Genomic DNA, 19,762 nt, shown 5'->3' with positions numbered 1-19,762 from the left:
TGTGAGGCTGGGCCGGGGGCGCCCCTTTCGCCACGCGCCCCGACTCCCCCACCTCCCAGGCTCCTTCCTCCCTCTCCCCTGGGCCTCGCTCCCCAGACACACACACTCCTGGGATTCCCTGGCCGCTCAGGCACCGCCAGGTCTCTCGGGACGTCGCCATCACTGCTCCTTAGCTGCCAAGTCCCACCCGGCCACTTCCGAGCTGACCGCCTTCAGGCCCTTCTCCCCTTGGCTGCCCGGAGCCCCGCCGGCCTCCTAATTCAGTATCTAGACCTTAGCATTCCCCGTATGCAGGGAGCACCAGGCAGCCGGCTCGGTGGAGCTGAACCTGGGAGGCCTCGGCCCAGGCCTCCAGCCCAGCGGCAATGGGCTGTGGTCCACAAGACCTGTGCATTCGCTCTTTTTAAATGTCTAAAATTCTGCTTAAAATTTGTCAATAAACAAGAGAATCAGGACCAAGGTGTGGTAGTCGTGCGTCATTACAGCCAGCCCTGCCCAGGCTCGGGGGATGCACTTCCTGCTTCTCCTCGCCCGGCCCCGAGGCGGTTACCGACCCATCTGCCTGTGGACACAACTGTCAGCCAGGCCCACTCAGGGAAGCACCTGGGTGCAGCGGTGCTGGCTAAGTGCCTGGTCACCTGGCTGGCTGGACACCACACAGGCATACTTCGGGGCAGGGGCCTTGAGACCAACAGTCCCTACACTCCAGAAGCTTAGGCCAGCAGGGAAGATGTGGTGGGAAGTAACAATAGCAAGCGATCCAGGCCATGAGGCCAACACGTGGTACGCGCACGGCGATCTGACACTGGGAGCGCCGCTGCTGGAGCCATTTGGGAAGCCTTCCTGAAGATGGCGATGCACAGATCGTCAGGGGCAAGTGGTATTTCCAAGGGCGAAGAGAAGGAAAGACGGTATTCCTGGCAGAAGCACAGTCGAGAAGGCGGAAAACAGCAATCCTCGGTGGATGAACTGGAAGGGGCCCCCACTGGCTAGAGTTAAGGGTTCGGGTAAGCGAAAGGTTGAAAATTAAGATGGTTTAAGAGCAGGTAATGGTATCAGAGACCAATTAGAAGGCCAGCAGGGGCCGGAGGTTAGAGGTTAGAGCTTAGAGGGGATGCAGGCTCTTACTAGGGAAATGGCAGAGGGGCTGAAAAAAAGCAACAACGTTGGATGACTCGCCAACAGTCAGCACATATGCCACCGGGAAGCATTTTCCCATGGCTATAGCCGAGGTGCAGGAGTGGAGGAAATGACCGGGGCTCCCCCAAGGGGCAGGTGACATGGCTACTGAATTGAGGCGGCGGGCCGGACCCTCCCTTTGCAGAGCACTGCACGCGGTTCCCCCTAATTAAGTGGCCGATGTGCCATGATCCAGTTCCACAGGCCAGCTGGGCCTTTACTGAGTCTGCGGGTATGGCTGGAGGTAAATCCCGAGGATTTAGCCAGGGGAGCTCGTAGGGCCCTGTGGACACACCTAATCCCACCTAGGCTGGTGCTTCGGCTTCTGTCTGTGGCCACTAAAAGGACGCTCGAAGCATCTGCAAAATGAAGGCTGGCAGGAGGGCAAAGGCGGAACACATCCGGCCTCTAAAGAGTAGCAGTGAGACCAGGTGTGTGTGGCAGGCTGGATGAAAGACCCAAGGACTCGTTCTGCTCTCGGCGCAGGTTGCGAATGAACAGACTTTGCTAACAAGTGAACTGCAGAAAACAGGTTTTTTTTATTTTGTAAACAATTACATTGCTCAGATAGCTTTGTTCAATGTCAAGGTCAAGTAAATTTTTGAAACACGTTTGTCTTTTCTTTCTTAATAGGTATAGCAGGTTCCACCTGCCAGTAGCCCGTTTTGAACTACTGCCTTTAAAATGCACTCTCTTCTCAGCTTTACTCTCTTTATGGCAACTGACCACTCTTGAAATTTCATTTCTCTTGCATTTTGTTCTACACGTTAAAACTAGGAAGCCTAAGGAAGACCCGAGGTGGGTCTAGAGCACTTCCGAGTACTGGCAAGGGCACGAAATGCTTAGTAACAGATTCCTGGGTTAAAGAACAAACATCATTAAGAACATGAAACTTTACAAAACGACTTCTGTCGTTTGTAACTTTATAAAACAGGCACTTTTTTAAACTCCTTCAGCAGCAGAGGGCTCAGCGCGGGGGCACCCGGAGAGGACCTCAGTGGTTCTGCTGCTGCTGCCCCTGCTTCTCCTGCCCCTGCTTCTCCTGCCCCTGCTTCTCCAGCTCCTGCTGCTTCTGCTTCTCCTGCTCCTGCTTCTCCGGCTCCTGCTGCTCCTGGTTCTCCTGCTGCTCCTGCTTCTCTGGCTCCTGCTTCTCCGGCTCCTGCTTCTCCGGCTCCTGCTTCTCCGGCTCCTGCTTCTCCTGCTCCTGCTTCTGCTGCTGCTGCTGCTGCTGCTGCTGCTGCAGCAGGAGCTGCTGCTGCTTTTTGGCAGTGAAGTCACTGCCGAGCTTTATCATCACGTCCTTATGTTTTAGCCCCCCCAACTCTTCCTTAACCAGCCTGTAATTCTGCTGCACGTACTTAGCAAACGGTCTCACGTGGGGCTTGATGGGGGTTCCATCCTTCCGAGTTAACGGCACCATGAACAGGGGCCCCTTGCACTGGGCGCAGATGTAGCGGGTGGTGTCCAACGACTTGGTGTAGCGGCCAATCCTAAGGACGAAAGAGCGCACAGCGAAGGAATCAGTCCCTGTAACTCGGCCTCTTCCTCTGGCTGCTGGCCTTGGGCCTGGAGCCAGAGTTTTTGGGGGGTTCTCAGGGAGTGGGGTACCAAGCAGTGACAGTGGTCAGGCCGACTCAAAGGTTGGAGAAAGCGGGCGCGGAAGGGCTAGGGCGGTTTCTCTCAAGTCGGAGGGCCGTCTACTTCCCAATCGGATCACTGTGGAGCCGCTCGGAGGCCGCGGTGAGGACGGAAGGGGAAAAAGTGAGAGGGGACTTACCTGGACTTGCACCTCCCACATTCATAATAAATCTTGTAGTTGATCTTGTAGTTATGGCAACGGGTGACCATGGGCAGCTCTGGGTGCACCGTGTTACACTTCCTGGCGTAGTACTTCCATGTGTCACCATGAGAATCACGGAGGCCGTGGAGCATCCAGGAGGCCGCGTGGCATATTTCGTGGATGAAAGTATCCCGGACTCGATCTTGGAAGAGGAATGAAAAGAAACTGTGAACACTGGCACCGCATCCCTTCCGGTCTGCCACCCAAGCAGCCCGACGCCCGACCCCACCAGCCACCTGGGCGGCACACATGGGCAGGCGTGACAGTCATCTTCCCAGGATTCCCTAAGTGAAATTTCCATCCGCTCCAACCCGATTTGGTTCATGGCACAGAGCCTGGGGGGAAGCGAGTCTTTCTGGAGCAGCTCCAATGTGCTCATCTCTTTCGCAGGACGCTGCTAGAAAGGCAGCCAGCCAAGAGCTGGGTGCCGCCCCTCGGAACGGAAGGGACAGGGTCGGGGGAATCGGCGTGGCGTGGGAGTCGGTGAGAGGCACCGCACAGAAGCCGGGGTCTAAGCCGGGCCTTTCAGCACTAACTGGGTCTGCCATTCTGGGGGTACAGAACGTGCAGGAAGGCTGAGGCCGGGCGAACGCACGGTCCACGCTGCAAGCAGCATGTAGCGAGCCTCGCGGGGGCGGTGAGCCGGCCGGCTCCAGGCACTGGCAAGCCCTAGGCTTCTCAGCAGGAGCCTGAACGCAGCGGGGAGAAGGAATGATTGACATGGCAGTCATTATAAATATTTGGTTAGTGGCCAGATAGAGGGGACCTGGAACCTCGGTTCCTGAATGGAGATGTTGCTGCTGCCGGCGACAGCAGGCCTGCCCACCCAGGAACGACAGACTGAGCTGACACAGGCTGCCAGAGAATACCGGCACCTGAGTCACGGGACAGGCGCGGTGTCGGAGGGGGAAGGCACAGCGAGGAAGCTGCCGCGCTCCCGCCATTACCTGCGGAGTCGCAGACTTTCAGAGAAATCTCAATCTTAGCATAGGGCTTCCTGTCGGGCTGACTTAACTCGCCTGTGGTGCACAAGCCAGCGGTCCTCAGCATCTTCTTATTCCATCTGACATTGACCTTCTCCGGCATCTGAGAACAAGCAAGCGGTGAGTCAGAAAGCAGTTCTCGTCTCCGGCCATGCCACCCTGAACGCGCCCGATCCCGTCTGATCTCGGAAGCTAAGCAGGGTCGGGCCTGGTTAGTACTTGGATGGGAGACCGCCTAAGAAGGCGTGAAAAATAAAAAGTAGAAAATAAGGGACTGTAAGCTGACAAGGTCCTTGCAATCTGTGAGGTCGACCAAGGATTGCCTCGCCTAAAGAATTAAAAAAAAAAAATAGAAAAGAAAAAAAAGGAAAAGAAAAAGAAAGTTCTTAGCAGACCAGAAAATAGGAACTCAAGAGTTTTGCAAATCTAAACATTCTGGGGAGAATAAAACCCAAGTTGAAGGCCAGGCAGAGAGAGAGAATCAACAGGCCATCAGGACACAAGGGAGACTGCTGAGAGCCTGTGAGTGTAGGATCTGTGACCCCCAGCATGGAGACAGAAGTCAGCGGGTGAGGAGGGGCAGCCCAGGAGAGAGGCGCGAGCCAGCTGGGTTAGATGTGACCCGTGCACGGGGGTGGTGAGGCGGAACTGAAAACTCCAGGTTCCGCTCATCAGTCACCTGATCGCACACCATCGGGAACGGCGCCCAAGAACGGGGAACCTTTAGAAAGACATGAGAACTTCTCTGCAGAAAGTTCTGTCACCAGAGACAATCAAGTTGGAAAAACCTAACGACCGACAGGTCGCTCTGATCCAGTCCCCACCCCTGTGCTTCAGACACCTTAGTTTCTTTGGGTGGCCATTTCATGTCACCTCATGTCCCTGTGCGGTGGTGCCTACCGATTTCAATTTAAGCTCTTCCCACCTGATTCCCAGGGCCTCCAGTCCCTAGTCCTACGCGACCGCAAATCACAATAGCAACTAACATGTATTGCTGTCACAGGCCCTGTTCTAGGCACTTCGGGTATATTAACTTACCTAGGCCGAACAATAATCGTATGAAATAGTGGGTACTATTACTGTTTCCATTTTGTAGATGAGGAAACTGAGGCAAAGAGGGGTTAAGTGACTTGCCCAAGGGGACATAGCTCTTTCCCATTCTTCTTCCACACGAACCCTCTCCCTGGTCAAGCCTCACCACACGTCCTCTGCCCCTGTCACTGCGTGCTGTTCACGTACCAACCTCGAGAACCAGAGCGAGCCTCACTCCCTCCGGGCGACCCTGCTTCCTGACTGCTGGGGCTCCCAGCGGGCTCTCCCTCTGCTGCTCTCCTGAGGCCGTAACAGTCCGTAGCTCACACTGCGACCCCCGGGCCTGCTCTCACACACGCGCGTCTCGCCCCCTCGCCTAGACTGAGACCTCTCAAGGGCGGGAAATACGCCGAGTGCTGGGCCGTCGCGGGTGCTCAGTGAGGGCTTTTTCAGACTGTACCTTGTTATCAAAGACAGAGCTGTTAAACAGGGCGTAGATTCTCTGAACCAGTTCATCCTTATTACGCTTGAAATTCCTTCCAGAATAGCGCCGGGACTTTTCGACGTCACGCAAGAAACAGCCAGGTATGTTGCAGTCACAATTCCTGCAAAGGTAAATTCAATTGAGTCTCTTATGGCTAAAAAAATAAGTAGAAGAAATGCATACATACAGGTCATGTCAAGAGACTCGGAGAACTTGCTGGTCCCTCTTCCTTCCAGCTCCTTCCTCACATGAGGCCGTTTCCCAAGGTTCCGTTCAGAGCCTTTTCCTCTTCACTTTGCACATTCTCAGAGATGCGAAGCCCCCGGTTTCAACCTCGACGGCAGTGATCCCACACCTGTATCTTCAGTCTCCATCTCTCCCGAGATCTAGCTCTGAGTTTATAACTGCCCGATGCCAATTTCCGACTGACACGAGCGTGCCTCCAGCTCGGAGCTTAATCATCCAACTTGCCATACCAGGTGGAAGACCTCAGAGCCATTTAATTCATTTCTCCCTTACCCTGCAGTCAGTTAGGCACAGAGACAGACCATCTCCTTCCCATCGCCTCTTGCATCCAGCCCCTCCTTCCCACCCCACTGCACCCACCCTAGATCAAGTTCCTGTCCTCCCCTTTATGCAGGGACATTACGGTAACCCTGTGTTCCTCGCCTCGGAGTCTTTCTCTAAGGCAAACCCACACACGTACCTGCGGGTTAATTTTCCTAGGCCACATTCCAATTACGTCCCTCTCGGGCCTTTCACTGACTTCTTAGCCTGGCATCCGAGGCCCAGGTCAAGCTAGTCCTGACTTCTAGCTCCAGCTGCCATTCCCGCTGGCCAAAGTGGGAAGCTTAAACGCTCCCCAGCCACGAACTACCGCCTCCCACAGGTGATCCGTGCCTCGGTGCACCCTACTGCCCGTGGCCCGGACTGAGCATGCCTTCAGCTCTGCTGAGGACCGTCTGCGTAGCGCAGGGTCATTTGCTAAGATCGTTTTTTTTGCATTATCGTAGTTAATCCTCACGACCACTGTCCAAAGAAACCGCTGCCAGTCCCCTGACATCCACTATGCAGATAAGGAAGCCCGGTGGTTGTGATTTACCCCAAGCTCAGAGACATTGAATCTCCCGACCCGAATCTAATGGTCTTTCCATTAGACACTACTGCTGCCCTATCTTTCAAGGCCTAATTCAAATGCACAAAGAATAGTGCTGAGCACATGAAGGACTCACACTAGTAATCACGATTTATTGAAAGCAGTTTTTTTCTTATCTTGGCTGGAACAATCAAGGAGTCCAGAGAGATGAGCCACAGAGCTCGACAGATAGAAGAGGACACACGGGGGAGTGAGGCTGCCACTGCGCAGGACTCCTGAGACAGATGTGGCCAGGGTACTCATTAATCCTCAGGACACAAAATAAACACTACTTAGGTGAGGTGAGGTGGCTACAGTGGAGAGGGGAAAAGTACCAGATCAGGCAGATGCGGCCGTGGGTGACTGACATTTCTGCCTCAACTTCCTTAGCAAATTTGCATCAGAAAAGGTGGCAGGTGAAGACCGGAGCCGTGTGCAAACGGGCCTCGTGGCTTAGCACGCCTGCACCTCAGTGTCTGTGACACTGCACAGTGGGGTGAGCATCTCCGCATGGGAGGAATCCGCAAGACCCCAAATGGGCATATCAGACACCATGACCGGTCAGCAGCCTACACGGAGACGATGCTAGGCATGGCAGGAAGCCTACAGATTGAAACAGTACTAAGGTGACAGTGACAAAGGGACAGCTCCTCCCTTCTTTGGTCATACTCTAGCCAAGCCACCTGGGAGCTACCCAAAACACACGTTCCTATAGGTAAAGCAGCTTAAATGTGTAGCTGGCAATCCAGAGCACAAAAATACTGCCAGGGGCTGCATCTAACAGAACAAGCCAAACTGCTGTCTGCTGCCTCAGCGGCGAGGGGCGCAGAAGCGGCCCCTCTGCTCAGGTCTGGGTCGCTGTTGCCCAATGGCTGACACATCGCTCTCCTCCCCTCTAGATGCACTTATTGTCCTAAAACGCGAGCGAAACACTAAACACGCGGTCCTTCGAATACATTCCTTCTCTTGGAAGATAATTCAGATGTAAGTTTATCACTCCTGAATGCAGATCGAGACAAAGAAAGTATGCTGACTGCATCATATTCAGGGAAAAAAGAAAGAAGTTCCTAGAATCTAAATGAGAAAACGTATTAATGTATTAACGTCTTTGGTTTATACGGCCTGTTTTCAGTATTGATTATACGTACGTTAATAAAAATAAAGGAACTATAAGCAATATTTTTCACCTTAACGTTTAATGAAGCTTTAAAGTTTTGCAGAAATATATACAGGTAGTAAGAGTAACCAGCTTCATCCAAAGAACTAGAAAAACCCGGGTCTCGACTGTCCTCCCTCCGATTCCAGTGGATCTGAGCAACACGTCAGTGCTGCGTCCTCACCATTTCCACTGTTTGCTTTGCTTTAGTGCAAACTGGGGGATTCACGAGGCTGTGCCTACCCTGGAAAAAAGAGCATCTTGTTCGTGTACACATCTTAAAGACTAAAAGAGTTTCAGGGCAAAGGAAACCTTGGAAACCCAAGCTGCTGTGGAGGCAAAAGGGTTCCGGGGTGCCCGGGGAGGACAGGGGGCCTAGTGGAGTGGCTCGTGCCCAGCTCTGCTGGGGGAGGGGAAGAGGGGTGGAGGGGAGTGGCAGGGTGTCTGCTGGTTCAGGGATGGAAATCTTGTCCCCCACCCAACCCCCATACCTAGTGGACTGCTTAACGTGTGACAAGCATGCAACCAACTCCCGTTCAGCTGCACATGAGCAATACGTACCCATTATCAGATGCTCCAGAATCCTCCGTGACGGAACCCTTAGCTGCAGGCTCACACCCTTCTTCTCCTCTAGTAGCTGGAAAGAGAATAGTTTACTTGTACCCCCAAAATTGGTACCATCGAGCAACTGGCAGAAACCTGGGAGGTGCCCCACAGCATAGCCCAGAGCGACATCTACAAATGATAACTGTCTGTCTGAAGCCTGCAGACTGCACCATCGGTCAGCATGAAATATTTACTAACGGGATCCCCAAGCTGCCAGCAGAATGAGCCGGGCGGGACTGTGCCGTAGGTACCGAGGCCTCTGACGAGGCCAGGGCCAGTGTGCGGTACGGGGCAGGGCGCGGCATGGCTCATGCGCTTGCTGAGAGGGGCTCAGACCCTGGGCAGCACCTTCACGCAACATGCAAGCCCGATCTTTCCACCACGGTGCGGCACCCGTACTGCCAGGGGCTCTAGCCAGAGATCTGTGTGTCAGTACTTGTCATTCATTCATTCGTTCACTGAGAAAGTTAGTAAGCATCTGCTGTGTGCCAAATACAAAGAAAAGTGACATAGCCATGCGAGTGCTTCAGCAGAGGCAGGGTCTCAGAACCACGGGAACCCAGGTTCGGAGAACTCCGACTTACAGCTTCCTACCGGAAGTGCCAACCGGGCTGGGTCCTGAGGAAAAGTGGGGCATCCTCAGGACAAAAAGCGCAGGGAGGAAGCAGCCCCTGTGGGTGGAATGGCAGATGCCGGAACTTGGGCGTTCCTCCCCCAGTCCCAGAAAGACCCTCTTCGCCGCGATGGCCATCTCCCCTGGGCCACTATGGAGCTGCTGAAATGGTGTAGGGTTGGGAGACAGGACAGGCAGACCGGACGAGACAGACATACCTGGGGGAAAGGGCGAGGCTGGCCTGGCTGGCACGCTTGGGGGGCTAGGCACATTTGGGGGGACGAGCAAACTTGGCTTGATTGGCTTACCAGGTGTCGCACATGTATTTTTGGTTTTACACTTTCTTTTCCTTGGTTGTCCCATCATAGGTTCGAGTGCTTCGCCAGTTGATGTCTTTCCTTCAGAAACCGTCTTTTCCTCGGAGACCTCCGGTGTGGCCTCAGGATCAGCTGGTGCTTTTCCACCAAGCTGCTTCTCACCAGCATCATCAGCTGAACTGCTCTTGGAGACAGCAACCTCCTTCACCTCCTCTCCAACTGAGGCATCTTGCTCCTTGTCACACGAATCATCTAATATCATCACAGGGCCCTCTACGTCGCTGTCGTCGTCATCACTGATGACTATCGGAGGCTCCAGGATGGTAGGCTCCAGGACGGGAGGCTCGTCAGTGTCAGACAGCACTAAGATCTCATCTGAAATCCAAGGGACACGTTCACACATGAGTAGACGCCCTCCACCGCATGCCCCCATCCACCCAACTTCACATGACTGAGCACAGGTTAAGCAAGCCGGGAACTGTGACATGAATCGCGGTTAGGGATGTTATTTTAGATTATTTTCCCTATTACTTTTACTTTACAGACAACAGTGTCAGATAAAACAGCAATTCAAGTCCAGCGGTCATTTTCGAACCGCATTCTTTAAATAGCACGATGTGGGCGCCCGGCTGTTCCCAAACACAGGGCTGCAGAGTTTTATCTTCCCCGGTCCGCCAAGAAATAAGAGACATTAGAATAAAGAGGTTTTATTCCCTTCGAGTTCAATTTCTACGATTTAAAGGACTATCCTTTACTTTGAGATTATGTCCTCACTAAACTTTGGTGCTCTTTATGAAAGTCACGGTGATGGCAGATGGCAGTTGGAACGGAGTTCCGTCATTAAACAAGTTCAGAATTGGCAACTCTATGCTTGCCACCAAAATTTAATTTTCTAATGTGTCTTTAAGCGCAAAGCTCTCTGGACCGCTGATACAAGAGTGAGGAGTTAAGTCCTGACGTCAGGACTTAGAGGCCTTGGGGACATCTGGAATGTCACCGTCCTCACATGAAGGTCCCTTCACCTGGAAATAAGGGGTGCCATGTCTAACGCCACATGCTCTCTGGAGTCTGCTCAGAGCTGTTTCTACAACAGTGGATGTAAAATATATGAACCGTAGCATCGGCAAGATGTGAAACCATTTATGACGCAAAAACTTTATCCGAGAATCACAGGTTTGGGATAACAGATACCAAGAGCCTCATCTATTATTTGAATTCATTGTCAAAGAACTTGAGATACGCCTAAGGGAAGAGAAAGGAGTGGGTGTTCCTATGGTAAAAAGTCATTCTTCATAGAAAATTTAAAGATTTCCCGCCTGCAGGTGAAATTTAAAAAAAACAAACAAACAAAAAAAGTAGGGACGCACTGCTTACGATCTATAAAAAATGACCCTGGACATTGAAAAAGATGAGAAGTGAGGTTGGAAACATGTTAAAGCTCCTCGGGCCTTTCTTTTCTATAAAATTCTCCAAACTCATTCTAGCGACAAGGGAAATGCCACGTGGACAGTGACGGAGACAGTCCTGTGGGAGCACTGCTCATGTGTCCACCGGGGCGGCCTACAGTGATGAACTGCTTCCTGGCTGTCACTCATGCGCTACTCGTTACCCGCCAGCCCCCTCCCTGGGGGCTCTCCATTTGCATTCCGTCACCTGTACCTCTGTCCTGCTCAGGCTCATCCAATCAGAACAGGAGAAAAGGAGAGAGAGAAGAGATCAGAGGGGCCAGGTGGAGAAACAGGAGACCAGGGCTCTAAACACCTGTCCTTCCGCTGCTCTGATGTCACGGGCTCCCTGGGAAACCCTAGCCCAAGGCAGCTATGGGACACTAATCAAAGCGTAGCCAGTCCTCTAGGCGCCTTTGTACCCTGCCCTCCACCTTGTCCTAAGTGAACGAAGAGGCAGGAAACGGCGTCCCAGCGCTTAAGCACCTCGTCCTCCCACGTTTCACAGCCATCGAGCGGCTTCCAAGTTGGGAGCGGGGCTCTAGGCGGAAAGAGGGCGCAGTGGAAGGCAGACGAACAGCTGGACAGAGAAAGCGAGGGTGGCCCCGAGAAGCTGCCACCCAGCCAGGTCCCCGTCAGGCACAGAGAGCGATGCTGTGCCTCTCAGTCCTCTATCCTGTGTCACCCCTACGCACAGGAGGCAGAGAGCGGGACACCGTTAGAACAGTGTCTGGACACTGACCAGGGGGTGGCTGGCATCCGGCCACGTCCACAGCCGGCACAGCAGAGGGAGAGGCGGTTGGCGCTCACTCCCAAGCGACGCGGAGTACAACGCCACACGTCTCAGCCCGCAGCGCCACCCAGCCCGGTCGGCCGTGTATTCACCTTTGCTGCAGGTCTCGGAGAGCTTAGGTTTCTTCCCGGGTGGGACGAGGTCATCATCCGAGTCTGAGTCAATCACCACGCAGCTGAGTGACGAGACGGGGAAAACCAGAGAGACATGAGCAACATTCCTTTCGCGGCCTTTTCTACAATGAACACGATCGCTCGGAAGCGTTTTGCTGGTTCGCTTGGAGCAGCGGCTCCGTTCCCCCTCCGGAACTCCTCACTCGGTATTCCTGATTTCCTAGCTTTCTACTCAATCTTGCCACCTGTCTCAATCCTTTCAAAGGGCGGGATGTGCCAAGCGCTGAGAGTGAAATGGCCGTCAGAGGGGTCGGGGACGCGTCTGCTTACTGCCACTGTTCTCCATCAACGTGGAGGTTCAGCTGCCTGAGAAGGGGAGGGGGCCCGGACTGAGGCGGCTTCGGAGCATGCGCTGTCCGCATCCCCGAAGCCAACACGCCAGCACGCGCCGCCCTGTGCCACCAGGTGCCAGGGCTGAGCACCCCTCCGGGGCCCTCATTCTCAGCTGGCCCTGCTATTCGAGTCAGAGGTTTTTGAAGGTTGAATCGCCACCTTCCTGTATTTTCTAAACAGTGCACGATGAGCCTGACCTACCTTGATGATGAGAGAGAAAACTACTTAAAACAGTTTGAGGACTTGTCTGTACCTGCTACAGATACGGACCCATGAGCCATTTCCACCATATTCGCCACTCTGGAGCTGCCGACAGGCCTTTGCTATCCTGCTGGCCATTCCTTCTTTAAAATGCCCTTCTTGATTTCCAGGACACGGGTCTGTTTCGTTCTCTTGTCACCTTCCCACCCACTCCCCTTCCTCGGCTCATTCCCAGAGCGCAGCCATAGCCCAATGCTTCAGGACTGGCTAAGCGTGCCCTCTCCGCCAGCCCACTCCAGCCCAACTTTCCTCTGACTTCCGGCTCCCCAGTTCCAACTTCCTACCTGGCTATCCTGTGTGTAGGAACGATTTTTAGCCAGCATGCACGGGCACTGCCTTACCATCTGTTGATTGATGGTATCCGTTCTGACCGTCCGGGCAGCCATCCTGAGCAATCCCTGTCTGTACTCTATTGGTTGTTAAGTGTTTTGAATAGCAGCCCCGCCTATGTGCCCCTTAATTTCAACATGTCCCAAACTGAACTCATCACCTCCCTCCCCAAATCCACCCTTCCTACAGTACCACATACAGAGAGAGGTCACCTGGAACTCGACCAAGATCTGTGGGTACTCCTGGCAGGCTCCTTAAAATGGATTTTCTTTACATATGTATTCTACTAGAGACAGGAAGAAATCAATTTTTCTGTTTAAAAGCTGGATACTTATTAATTTCTTACCATATAAGGACATTATGTATTATATTATAAACCAGACTACTTCTAAGGAACCACGAAAAACCATTTAAAATGTAAACGACAGTGATGGAAATACTCTGTAGACCATGGTGACATTTGTCAAAATCCATCAAACTGTACACCTAAAAAGAGCAAACTTTGCTGTATGCAAATCACACCTCAGTAAACCTGACTTCCAAAGTATAAATAATAAAATCGATCATTTCCAATAAACAGCTTTATACAATGCATTATTTGGTTCTGGAATTTCAGCTGATTACGACTGCTGACTTTGAATCACTTTTCACACACTGGTGTCACGCTTAATGGCTTTTTATGTTGCAAAATAACCAGAGGTAGCTAGAAAAAAAATGTTCCCGTTTGACATTATTTGGCTTGGTGGCAGGGGAGGAATGACTTGGTCACATCTCTACAGGAAATTCAAGGAGTCGATGTAGTAGAAATCATAGTTATCTGGCACCAGATTTCAGATTTATTCCATTAATTCTTTTGGCACCTCCTACGGTTTGGCACCTGGGCCACACCCCTCACCTACCCCTGGCTAGAGCAAAGGTTCCTGGATAGGAAGAGCAGCAGATGCTGCTGAAAGACAGGTGAGGGTCAGACCACAGAGGTCTTTAACTACTGGGCCACTCAGCTTGGTTTACCTATGGCAACCGATTTAAATGGGTCGATCCAATCAAAGTTGGACTTCTAGAGATGAGTCTAGAAGGACGCTCCATGTATCAGAGGAGGAAGAGATGAGAGCGAGGAGCTCACTTTAAAACCTCTTGCACATGCAAGAGTCAAAACCGAGCAGGGCCTGAGTAGTGGAGACTGGAAGTTAAGAGATGGTTCACAGAGACGGTTTTTTTTTTTTCTAGGCAAAGCAACGCTTGGTTGACCTCACAGATTGCAAGGACCTTGTCAGTTTACAATCCCTTATTTTTATTTCCACCTATAGCACCTGGTCTTCCTAGGTGGTCTCCCGAGTACTAACACAGAGACGCTTTAAGGAGAAACTGGTTCACAGAGACGGTTTTTTTTTTTTCTAGGCAAAGCAACGCTTGGTTGACCTCACAGATTGCAAGGACCTTGTCAGTTTACAATCCCTTATTTTTATTTCCACCTATAGCACCTGGTCTTCCTAGGTGGTCTCCCGAGTACTAACACAGAGACGCTTTAAAGGAGAAACTGACCAATTAGATAATGAGCCGGAATTAAGGAAATCTCGTCTTTTCAACCTGGTTGGGAGATAAAACAGCCAGTATGACCCTGAACATGTGATCACAGAGGAAATGTGATGCTTATTCTTATATCTTCTTACCCAGAAGATCGTTCCTTGAAAAACATCAAATTTCACCAATTCTCCTACTCACCTGTTTTCTTTCTGCGTGCTTGGTCTAGCCACAACTAAATCGGGGAAAGAGAGAGGGCGTCAGAAAGCATCTGAAGCATGACAAAAATCTGGTGACCCCTGTCCTCAATTCCCTAAATCCCCGAGTCCATAAATTAGAGGATGTTACAAGTTATGGTGGACTCCTACATTTCCCACGAGAGGCAGAGAGGAAATGAAAGGAGACCTAGAATGGAAAAGGTAAAGGAAGCAAATTTGAAATGGAGCACGGAAAACTTCCTCTGCTCCTAGCAGTAAGAAAGAAACACCTTCGCATCACCAGTTTAGAGAGAGCCAGAGATGAGACAAACCTAAGAGCAGCTTGCACCAAACGTCCCAAATCCCGTTTCAGTCAGCTCTAAGAAGACACGGTTAAGCGACACTTTAAAATGTAAATTACTGCTTTGAGTGGACTCTACTTACTGGACTCACACTCTTCATCACTGGAGTCCAGAATAATAACGCAACTGCAAAAATAAAATACATACTGTTTTAAAGGAAGGATACCGACATCATAAACATTCGAATGTCAAAAATCTCAAATGAAGAGAACCAACAATCGAAGTTTCTCAAATGCAAAAGAAGGTCTTAAGGGCTTGCGAAATTAAGATCGCAGTAGCGGAGGTGATGAAAAATCAGAAGCAACAAGCTGCTCAGTCTTTACTACAGAATCAGATGGGTACTCAAGGATGTCAGCTGACACCACTAACAGTGAACCGTTTTCTGCCAAGTGATTGATTTCTAGTTAAAGATATAAAAGTGAATTCTGAGGAAGAGGCCACTGGGAAAAGGTCTTCAGGATGAAGAGAATACAGTTAAAAAGGAAAAGGGAAAAAGGACAAGGAGGACAGCTCTTGGGGCTCTGCTGTTTGCAGAGGGCTATCTAGGGAAATGGACGAACGCTAGAGTCCATTTCTCAGGAAGCGCGCAAAGGGTGATTTCAAAGCTGCACCTGCTCCCTATGAGCCACGCTGCTAGGGCCTCTCGCTCCTCTGCCTCATAATGTGAGAGGCCCCGGCACTCATAGCCGCTCCCTGGCAGGCTGCCGGGCCTGCTGCTATAGCTGCGCGGTAATGCCTCAGGTGACACCAGGGCTGAGGTGACGCCAAAGCACATTCTGGCTCAGGATCCTTCAGCTCACCAGAGAGCACTGACTGGATATCCATCGTCAGCCATTCACGACCCACATCCGAAATGCGGCTCGGGAAGACATGCTACACTAAGCATGGCTTCAATGCTGGAACCGAGCTACGTCCTAGGACCTTACCGTAGGTAATCGTGTCATCGGTATTGTGACACAGGACTCACAGAGGATACCAAAAGTGCTAAAGAAGGTGGACATCATAGCTAGAAGGGTTTACATGTTTATATGGTTTTACATAATATTTATAAGGTTTCGCATGAATAGTTACAAGGCTTTACATATAAAAAGGCAGCCTGACCACCTCCTGCGGGCGCTGGGCCTTGAGCTTGATGACTGCTGTGCTTGTTTACCTTGTCGGTCTTTCACCACAGGCGCTGGCTCACTCCCTTGATTAAACTTCCTATCTATTTACCTATCAGTGGACACTGGTCTTGAGTAGTAATCCTCAAGTTGTTGTTTTTTTTTTAATCAGGAAAGAAAATTCCCGTAAGGTTTCCCAAGTATGGCTCAAAATGTGACCTTGCTTGTCTTGAAGCCTATTATCAATAAATAATACCGTGTAAAAACTAAACTCTACACTTCGTCTACTTTCTTACGCAAACACACATTTTTTTTTTTTAGAAGTCAGGCAAAAGGAATAAGGGATTGGAAACGTGACACAAAAAAGCTCCAGGACAGAAAGCCCCAGGCTAATCCTTAAAGATAAGATATTGTCCTCCAGGTTAAATAGTAATCAACAGGGAAAGTGGTCTGAGGAAAGTGCTAAGGAAGAGATCGGGGGTCAAAAAGGAGGCAGACTTTGTTAGGCGCCTTTCCCAAGTAAAACTCACCACCAGGGGGACAAGCCCAGAGAAAAGGTTTCAAGGCTCCTGTCACTGTAGAGAAAATATATGTACCCCGAAAAAGACAGTTGGCTTAACCAGAACTCTATCCTGAAAGGACGTGTAAATCACATTAGAAGCTTTGAAAATATATCAGAAACCCTCAAAAACTATTAAGTAAAAAATCCAAAGGTCTCCCTTTTTCAGCTGGGGACAGAAAACCATAAACATTGTGTATGCTTTTATATGACCACAGAGAAAGATCTAGAAGAACCAACACCGAATTATCGATAATTATTTTCTCAAAAGAAAAGGAGGGTATGTATGAGGGTGGACGTTCACCTTTTACTTTAGATGCTTCTGTACTGTTTATTTTTAGTGCAGGCCCACATTCCCTCGGTAATTTTTGAAACTCAATAAATATGTTATAATTATATGACGGGCACACCTGTGTTTCATTCATTCATTCATTCGCTCACTCATTCAACATTTATTGAGCATCTGCAACAGCCAAAACGCTAGGTGGCTTATGGGCTTTTCTGATCCGACTTTTTAAAACTAAGTATAACAGGGTAATTTTTAAAATATGATATTTCTGCATGTCACCGAGGCTACCCTGGTGGTAGTAGTAACAAAATCAAAAGAATCTTGGACTAAAAAAGACTGGCCAGTGGGCATCAGAAAGTCCTGATTAGGCTTTGACTCATCGATGAGAAGCAGGCCGCCACTCTTCGCTTTACGAATGTCAGCAGCACTTCTGCCTTCGAATTGCCAAGATGCCCCTCACTGTTAATGACTTTGTCTCATAAGTCACCGGGAAAATAGAAGCAATCACTCAGGAACTCCCTCGTCCTCCCACCGCCCTATTTGTAACCACACCTGGCTCTTCTTGTTCTGTCCTCAAGGAGCGCAGGGGCCCTACCGCGACCTAAGGCCAAGCTATCCCTTGTCCTTGGGACCTCAGCGGCCTCTAGCCTTCTCAAGGATTTTACTCCTGCAATTTTCCATCCTGAGCTGCATTACTGTCCCCTCTCTCCTGGGTCATCCGCTGTCCCCCAATTCTAGCTGTCTAACATCTTGGACCTCACCAAGTATATAAAACATAACATGGCCAAGACAGAACTCTTGGTTTCCTCCCTTGGCCCTATTCCCACACTAGTCTCAGCCATCGCAATCAATGACACCAGGAACGTGAACCAAAAACTCAGGCGTCATCTTTGATTTCTCTCTCACACCTCCCACCTCACATCCAATCCATCAATAAGGCCTGTTGGCTCTACCGCTAGAGCATATTTCATCTCATCTAAAACATCATTATATGTACTTCTAAGAAAGAAAAACACTATTAAATGATGACCTGCTGTCGAACACATGACGTATCCCAATTTCGGAAATGCTGAAATGTGAAAAAATGTCTCAGAATTGAGGTACAATATAGCCTATATTTACCCAAATGTCTCCAACTCCACTATTACCGCCCGACTCTAAGCCACCATCGCTTCTCAACAAACTTCTGTCCATCTAGTCCTTGGGCCTCACTTGTGAAAGAACCATTAATCCCATAGGGCTGCTGTGAAAATTAAACGAGATCACGTGTGCCCTCCTACAGGATCATGTACTTCGGTGCTTATCGCATGATACTGTACCTGCCTGTTTACATGTTCCCATCTCCCATCCCAGACCGTAAGCTAAGCAAGGGTTTGGAGGCATGTCTCTCTCACACTGTCCAGTACAAAGTAGTCGACAAATATTTGCTGAATAAATGAATCTCAAAAAGTGGTTTCAAGGACCCCTTTTAATATATTCCACCCTCCCAACCTACGCCTGCATAGCGCCTTGTTTTTTGAAGGATTTCTGCCTACATTGTAAGTTATCATTTTCTCTCTTTAGAAAATTAATTGCATACACGTGCCCACTTGTGCAGGTTTGAGATATAGAGATGGGCCAAAGTAAAAACGAACGAACAAAAACCCAACAATGATGTCTGCATTAATGAAAATACGATGCCCAGACCCAGAGCAGTGTTGGTCCCGCCTCGCAGCAGGTGTGGGTGGGGACACCGGCAGGTCATTGTCCAGTCTCAGGGTGATCTATCCAGGACTTGGGCTCGCACCTGTAGTTACAGGAACTCGAGTTTCTCAATTCTTCATCAAATGCTAGAAGAGCGATTCCCCTTAACCAGATTTGTGAGGGGCTGACTGATAAACCAAACCAGAGTGCCTGTTCGCTTCTCGGAACTAACACCAACCATGTTCCCTGGGCACTCCCCAAAACAGGGCAAGGGACTAAGGGTCATGGAGAGAGCTGGGATTTTACTTTGTGCATTTTTTTTAATCACACACACGTTAATTTAGTTGAATGTTGCAAGAAGCATCTTTGGGCATCTAATTACTTTCATGAATTAGATTTTTCCTAGGATTGATTCCCAAAAGTCAAATCACTCAAAAGTGTGACCAATTTTATAGCTCTTGGTACATTCGCTTAATCGTTGCCAAAGGGCAGTATCAGTTTACAATGTTAGTAACACTGCTGTAATGGAATTAAATATTTTTGATTTGCACATTTAATAGGTAAATAATTTTTAAATTAGTATTTCTCTTTATTACTTAAGTTATATATTTTCCCAATGCTTTTTTGCTGCATTCTTTTGCTAATCCCTTCCCATTTTAATGACTATCACAAAATGATGTTTACCAGATAGTTTTGTGACTGATAAAGAACACTGAAAAAGGTGAAAACTTTGTCCCTGTTTTACCAACAGTCCCACTCCCCAAAGATAAACAGCGTTATCTTATTTACTGTTCTAGAAAGTTCTTAAGCATAAGCATGTACCAGCCAGCATAAATCAAGTGCACACTTTTTAAAAACAAATAATATTATGCTACATGAATTTTTCTGCGGCTTGCAATTTTTTACTTTCTGTATCTCATTTGTCTCTCTTTTATCGGTACATATAGTTCTTAACACATTTTTTGGATGAACCATAATTTATTCAACTATATCCTCAGGACGTTTAAGCTCCTTCCAAATTTGTGCTGTTACAAACAATGCTACAGTAGACATCTTGGTACGTGTTTTTCTGTATACTAGTAATTAAGTCATACATCTTTCTTCCACAGAACTGAACAAAGACCGAAACAGCCTGAGTCTACAGATAATTAAATGAACAGGAGTTACCGGGAGAAGGGACGTGGGAGAAGAGGGAGAGGAGTCTAGAGAAAACGTGAGAACTACAAAAAAAGCATGTATGATATAACCACATTTGTGCACCGACATGTTATAAGTATACAGAAATTAAAATTGTTCTAAAAGTAAAAAAGGTCCTGGTAGAATTACTAGGTCAAAGGACATGTGCATTTAAAATTTTGATATTGTCAA

At 49.5% G+C, this 19,762-nt stretch overlaps 1 protein-coding gene and 1 pseudogene across 13 annotated transcripts in view; one reads left to right on the top strand and one right to left on the bottom strand.

The window, feature by feature from the left end:
* Positions 1–1,699: 1,699 nt before the first annotated feature.
* Positions 1,700–19,762, bottom strand: part of GCNA (germ cell nuclear acidic peptidase) — a 23,440-nt gene continuing 5,377 nt past the window's right edge. For 3 of the 13 annotated variants that reach the window (XM_025044436.1, XM_025044434.1, XM_025044435.1), the window contains 9 exons: positions 14,843–14,886; positions 14,403–14,436; positions 11,676–11,758; positions 9,010–9,720; positions 8,371–8,446; positions 5,495–5,639; positions 3,967–4,105; positions 2,957–3,161; positions 1,700–2,669 (listed from right to left, as the gene is read on the bottom strand). In XM_025044436.1, coding sequence (XP_024900204.1) covers positions 2,174–2,669; positions 2,957–3,161; positions 3,967–4,105; positions 5,495–5,639; positions 8,371–8,446; positions 9,010–9,720; positions 11,676–11,758; positions 14,403–14,436; positions 14,843–14,886 — 1,933 coding nt within the window. In that variant the 3' untranslated portion in view covers positions 1,700–2,173. Of the gene's footprint in view, positions 2,670–2,956; positions 3,162–3,966; positions 4,106–5,494; positions 5,640–8,370; positions 8,447–9,009; positions 9,721–11,675; positions 12,967–14,402; positions 19,757–19,762 lie in introns of those variants that run through there. The other 10 variants (XM_025044439.1, XM_025044437.1, XM_025044438.1 and 7 more) reach the window with 8 other exon arrangements.
* LOC112477199 lies at positions 4,144–4,263 on the top strand (annotated as a pseudogene).

The sequence above is a fragment of the Pteropus alecto genome, unplaced genomic scaffold (genome assembly GCF_000325575.1).
Source record: "Pteropus alecto unplaced genomic scaffold, ASM32557v1 scaffold312, whole genome shotgun sequence".
Lineage (NCBI taxonomy): Eukaryota > Metazoa > Chordata > Mammalia > Chiroptera > Pteropodidae > Pteropus > Pteropus alecto.
Note: the sequence above shows the minus strand (reverse complement) of the source record. Positions and strands in the feature narration are given on the sequence as shown.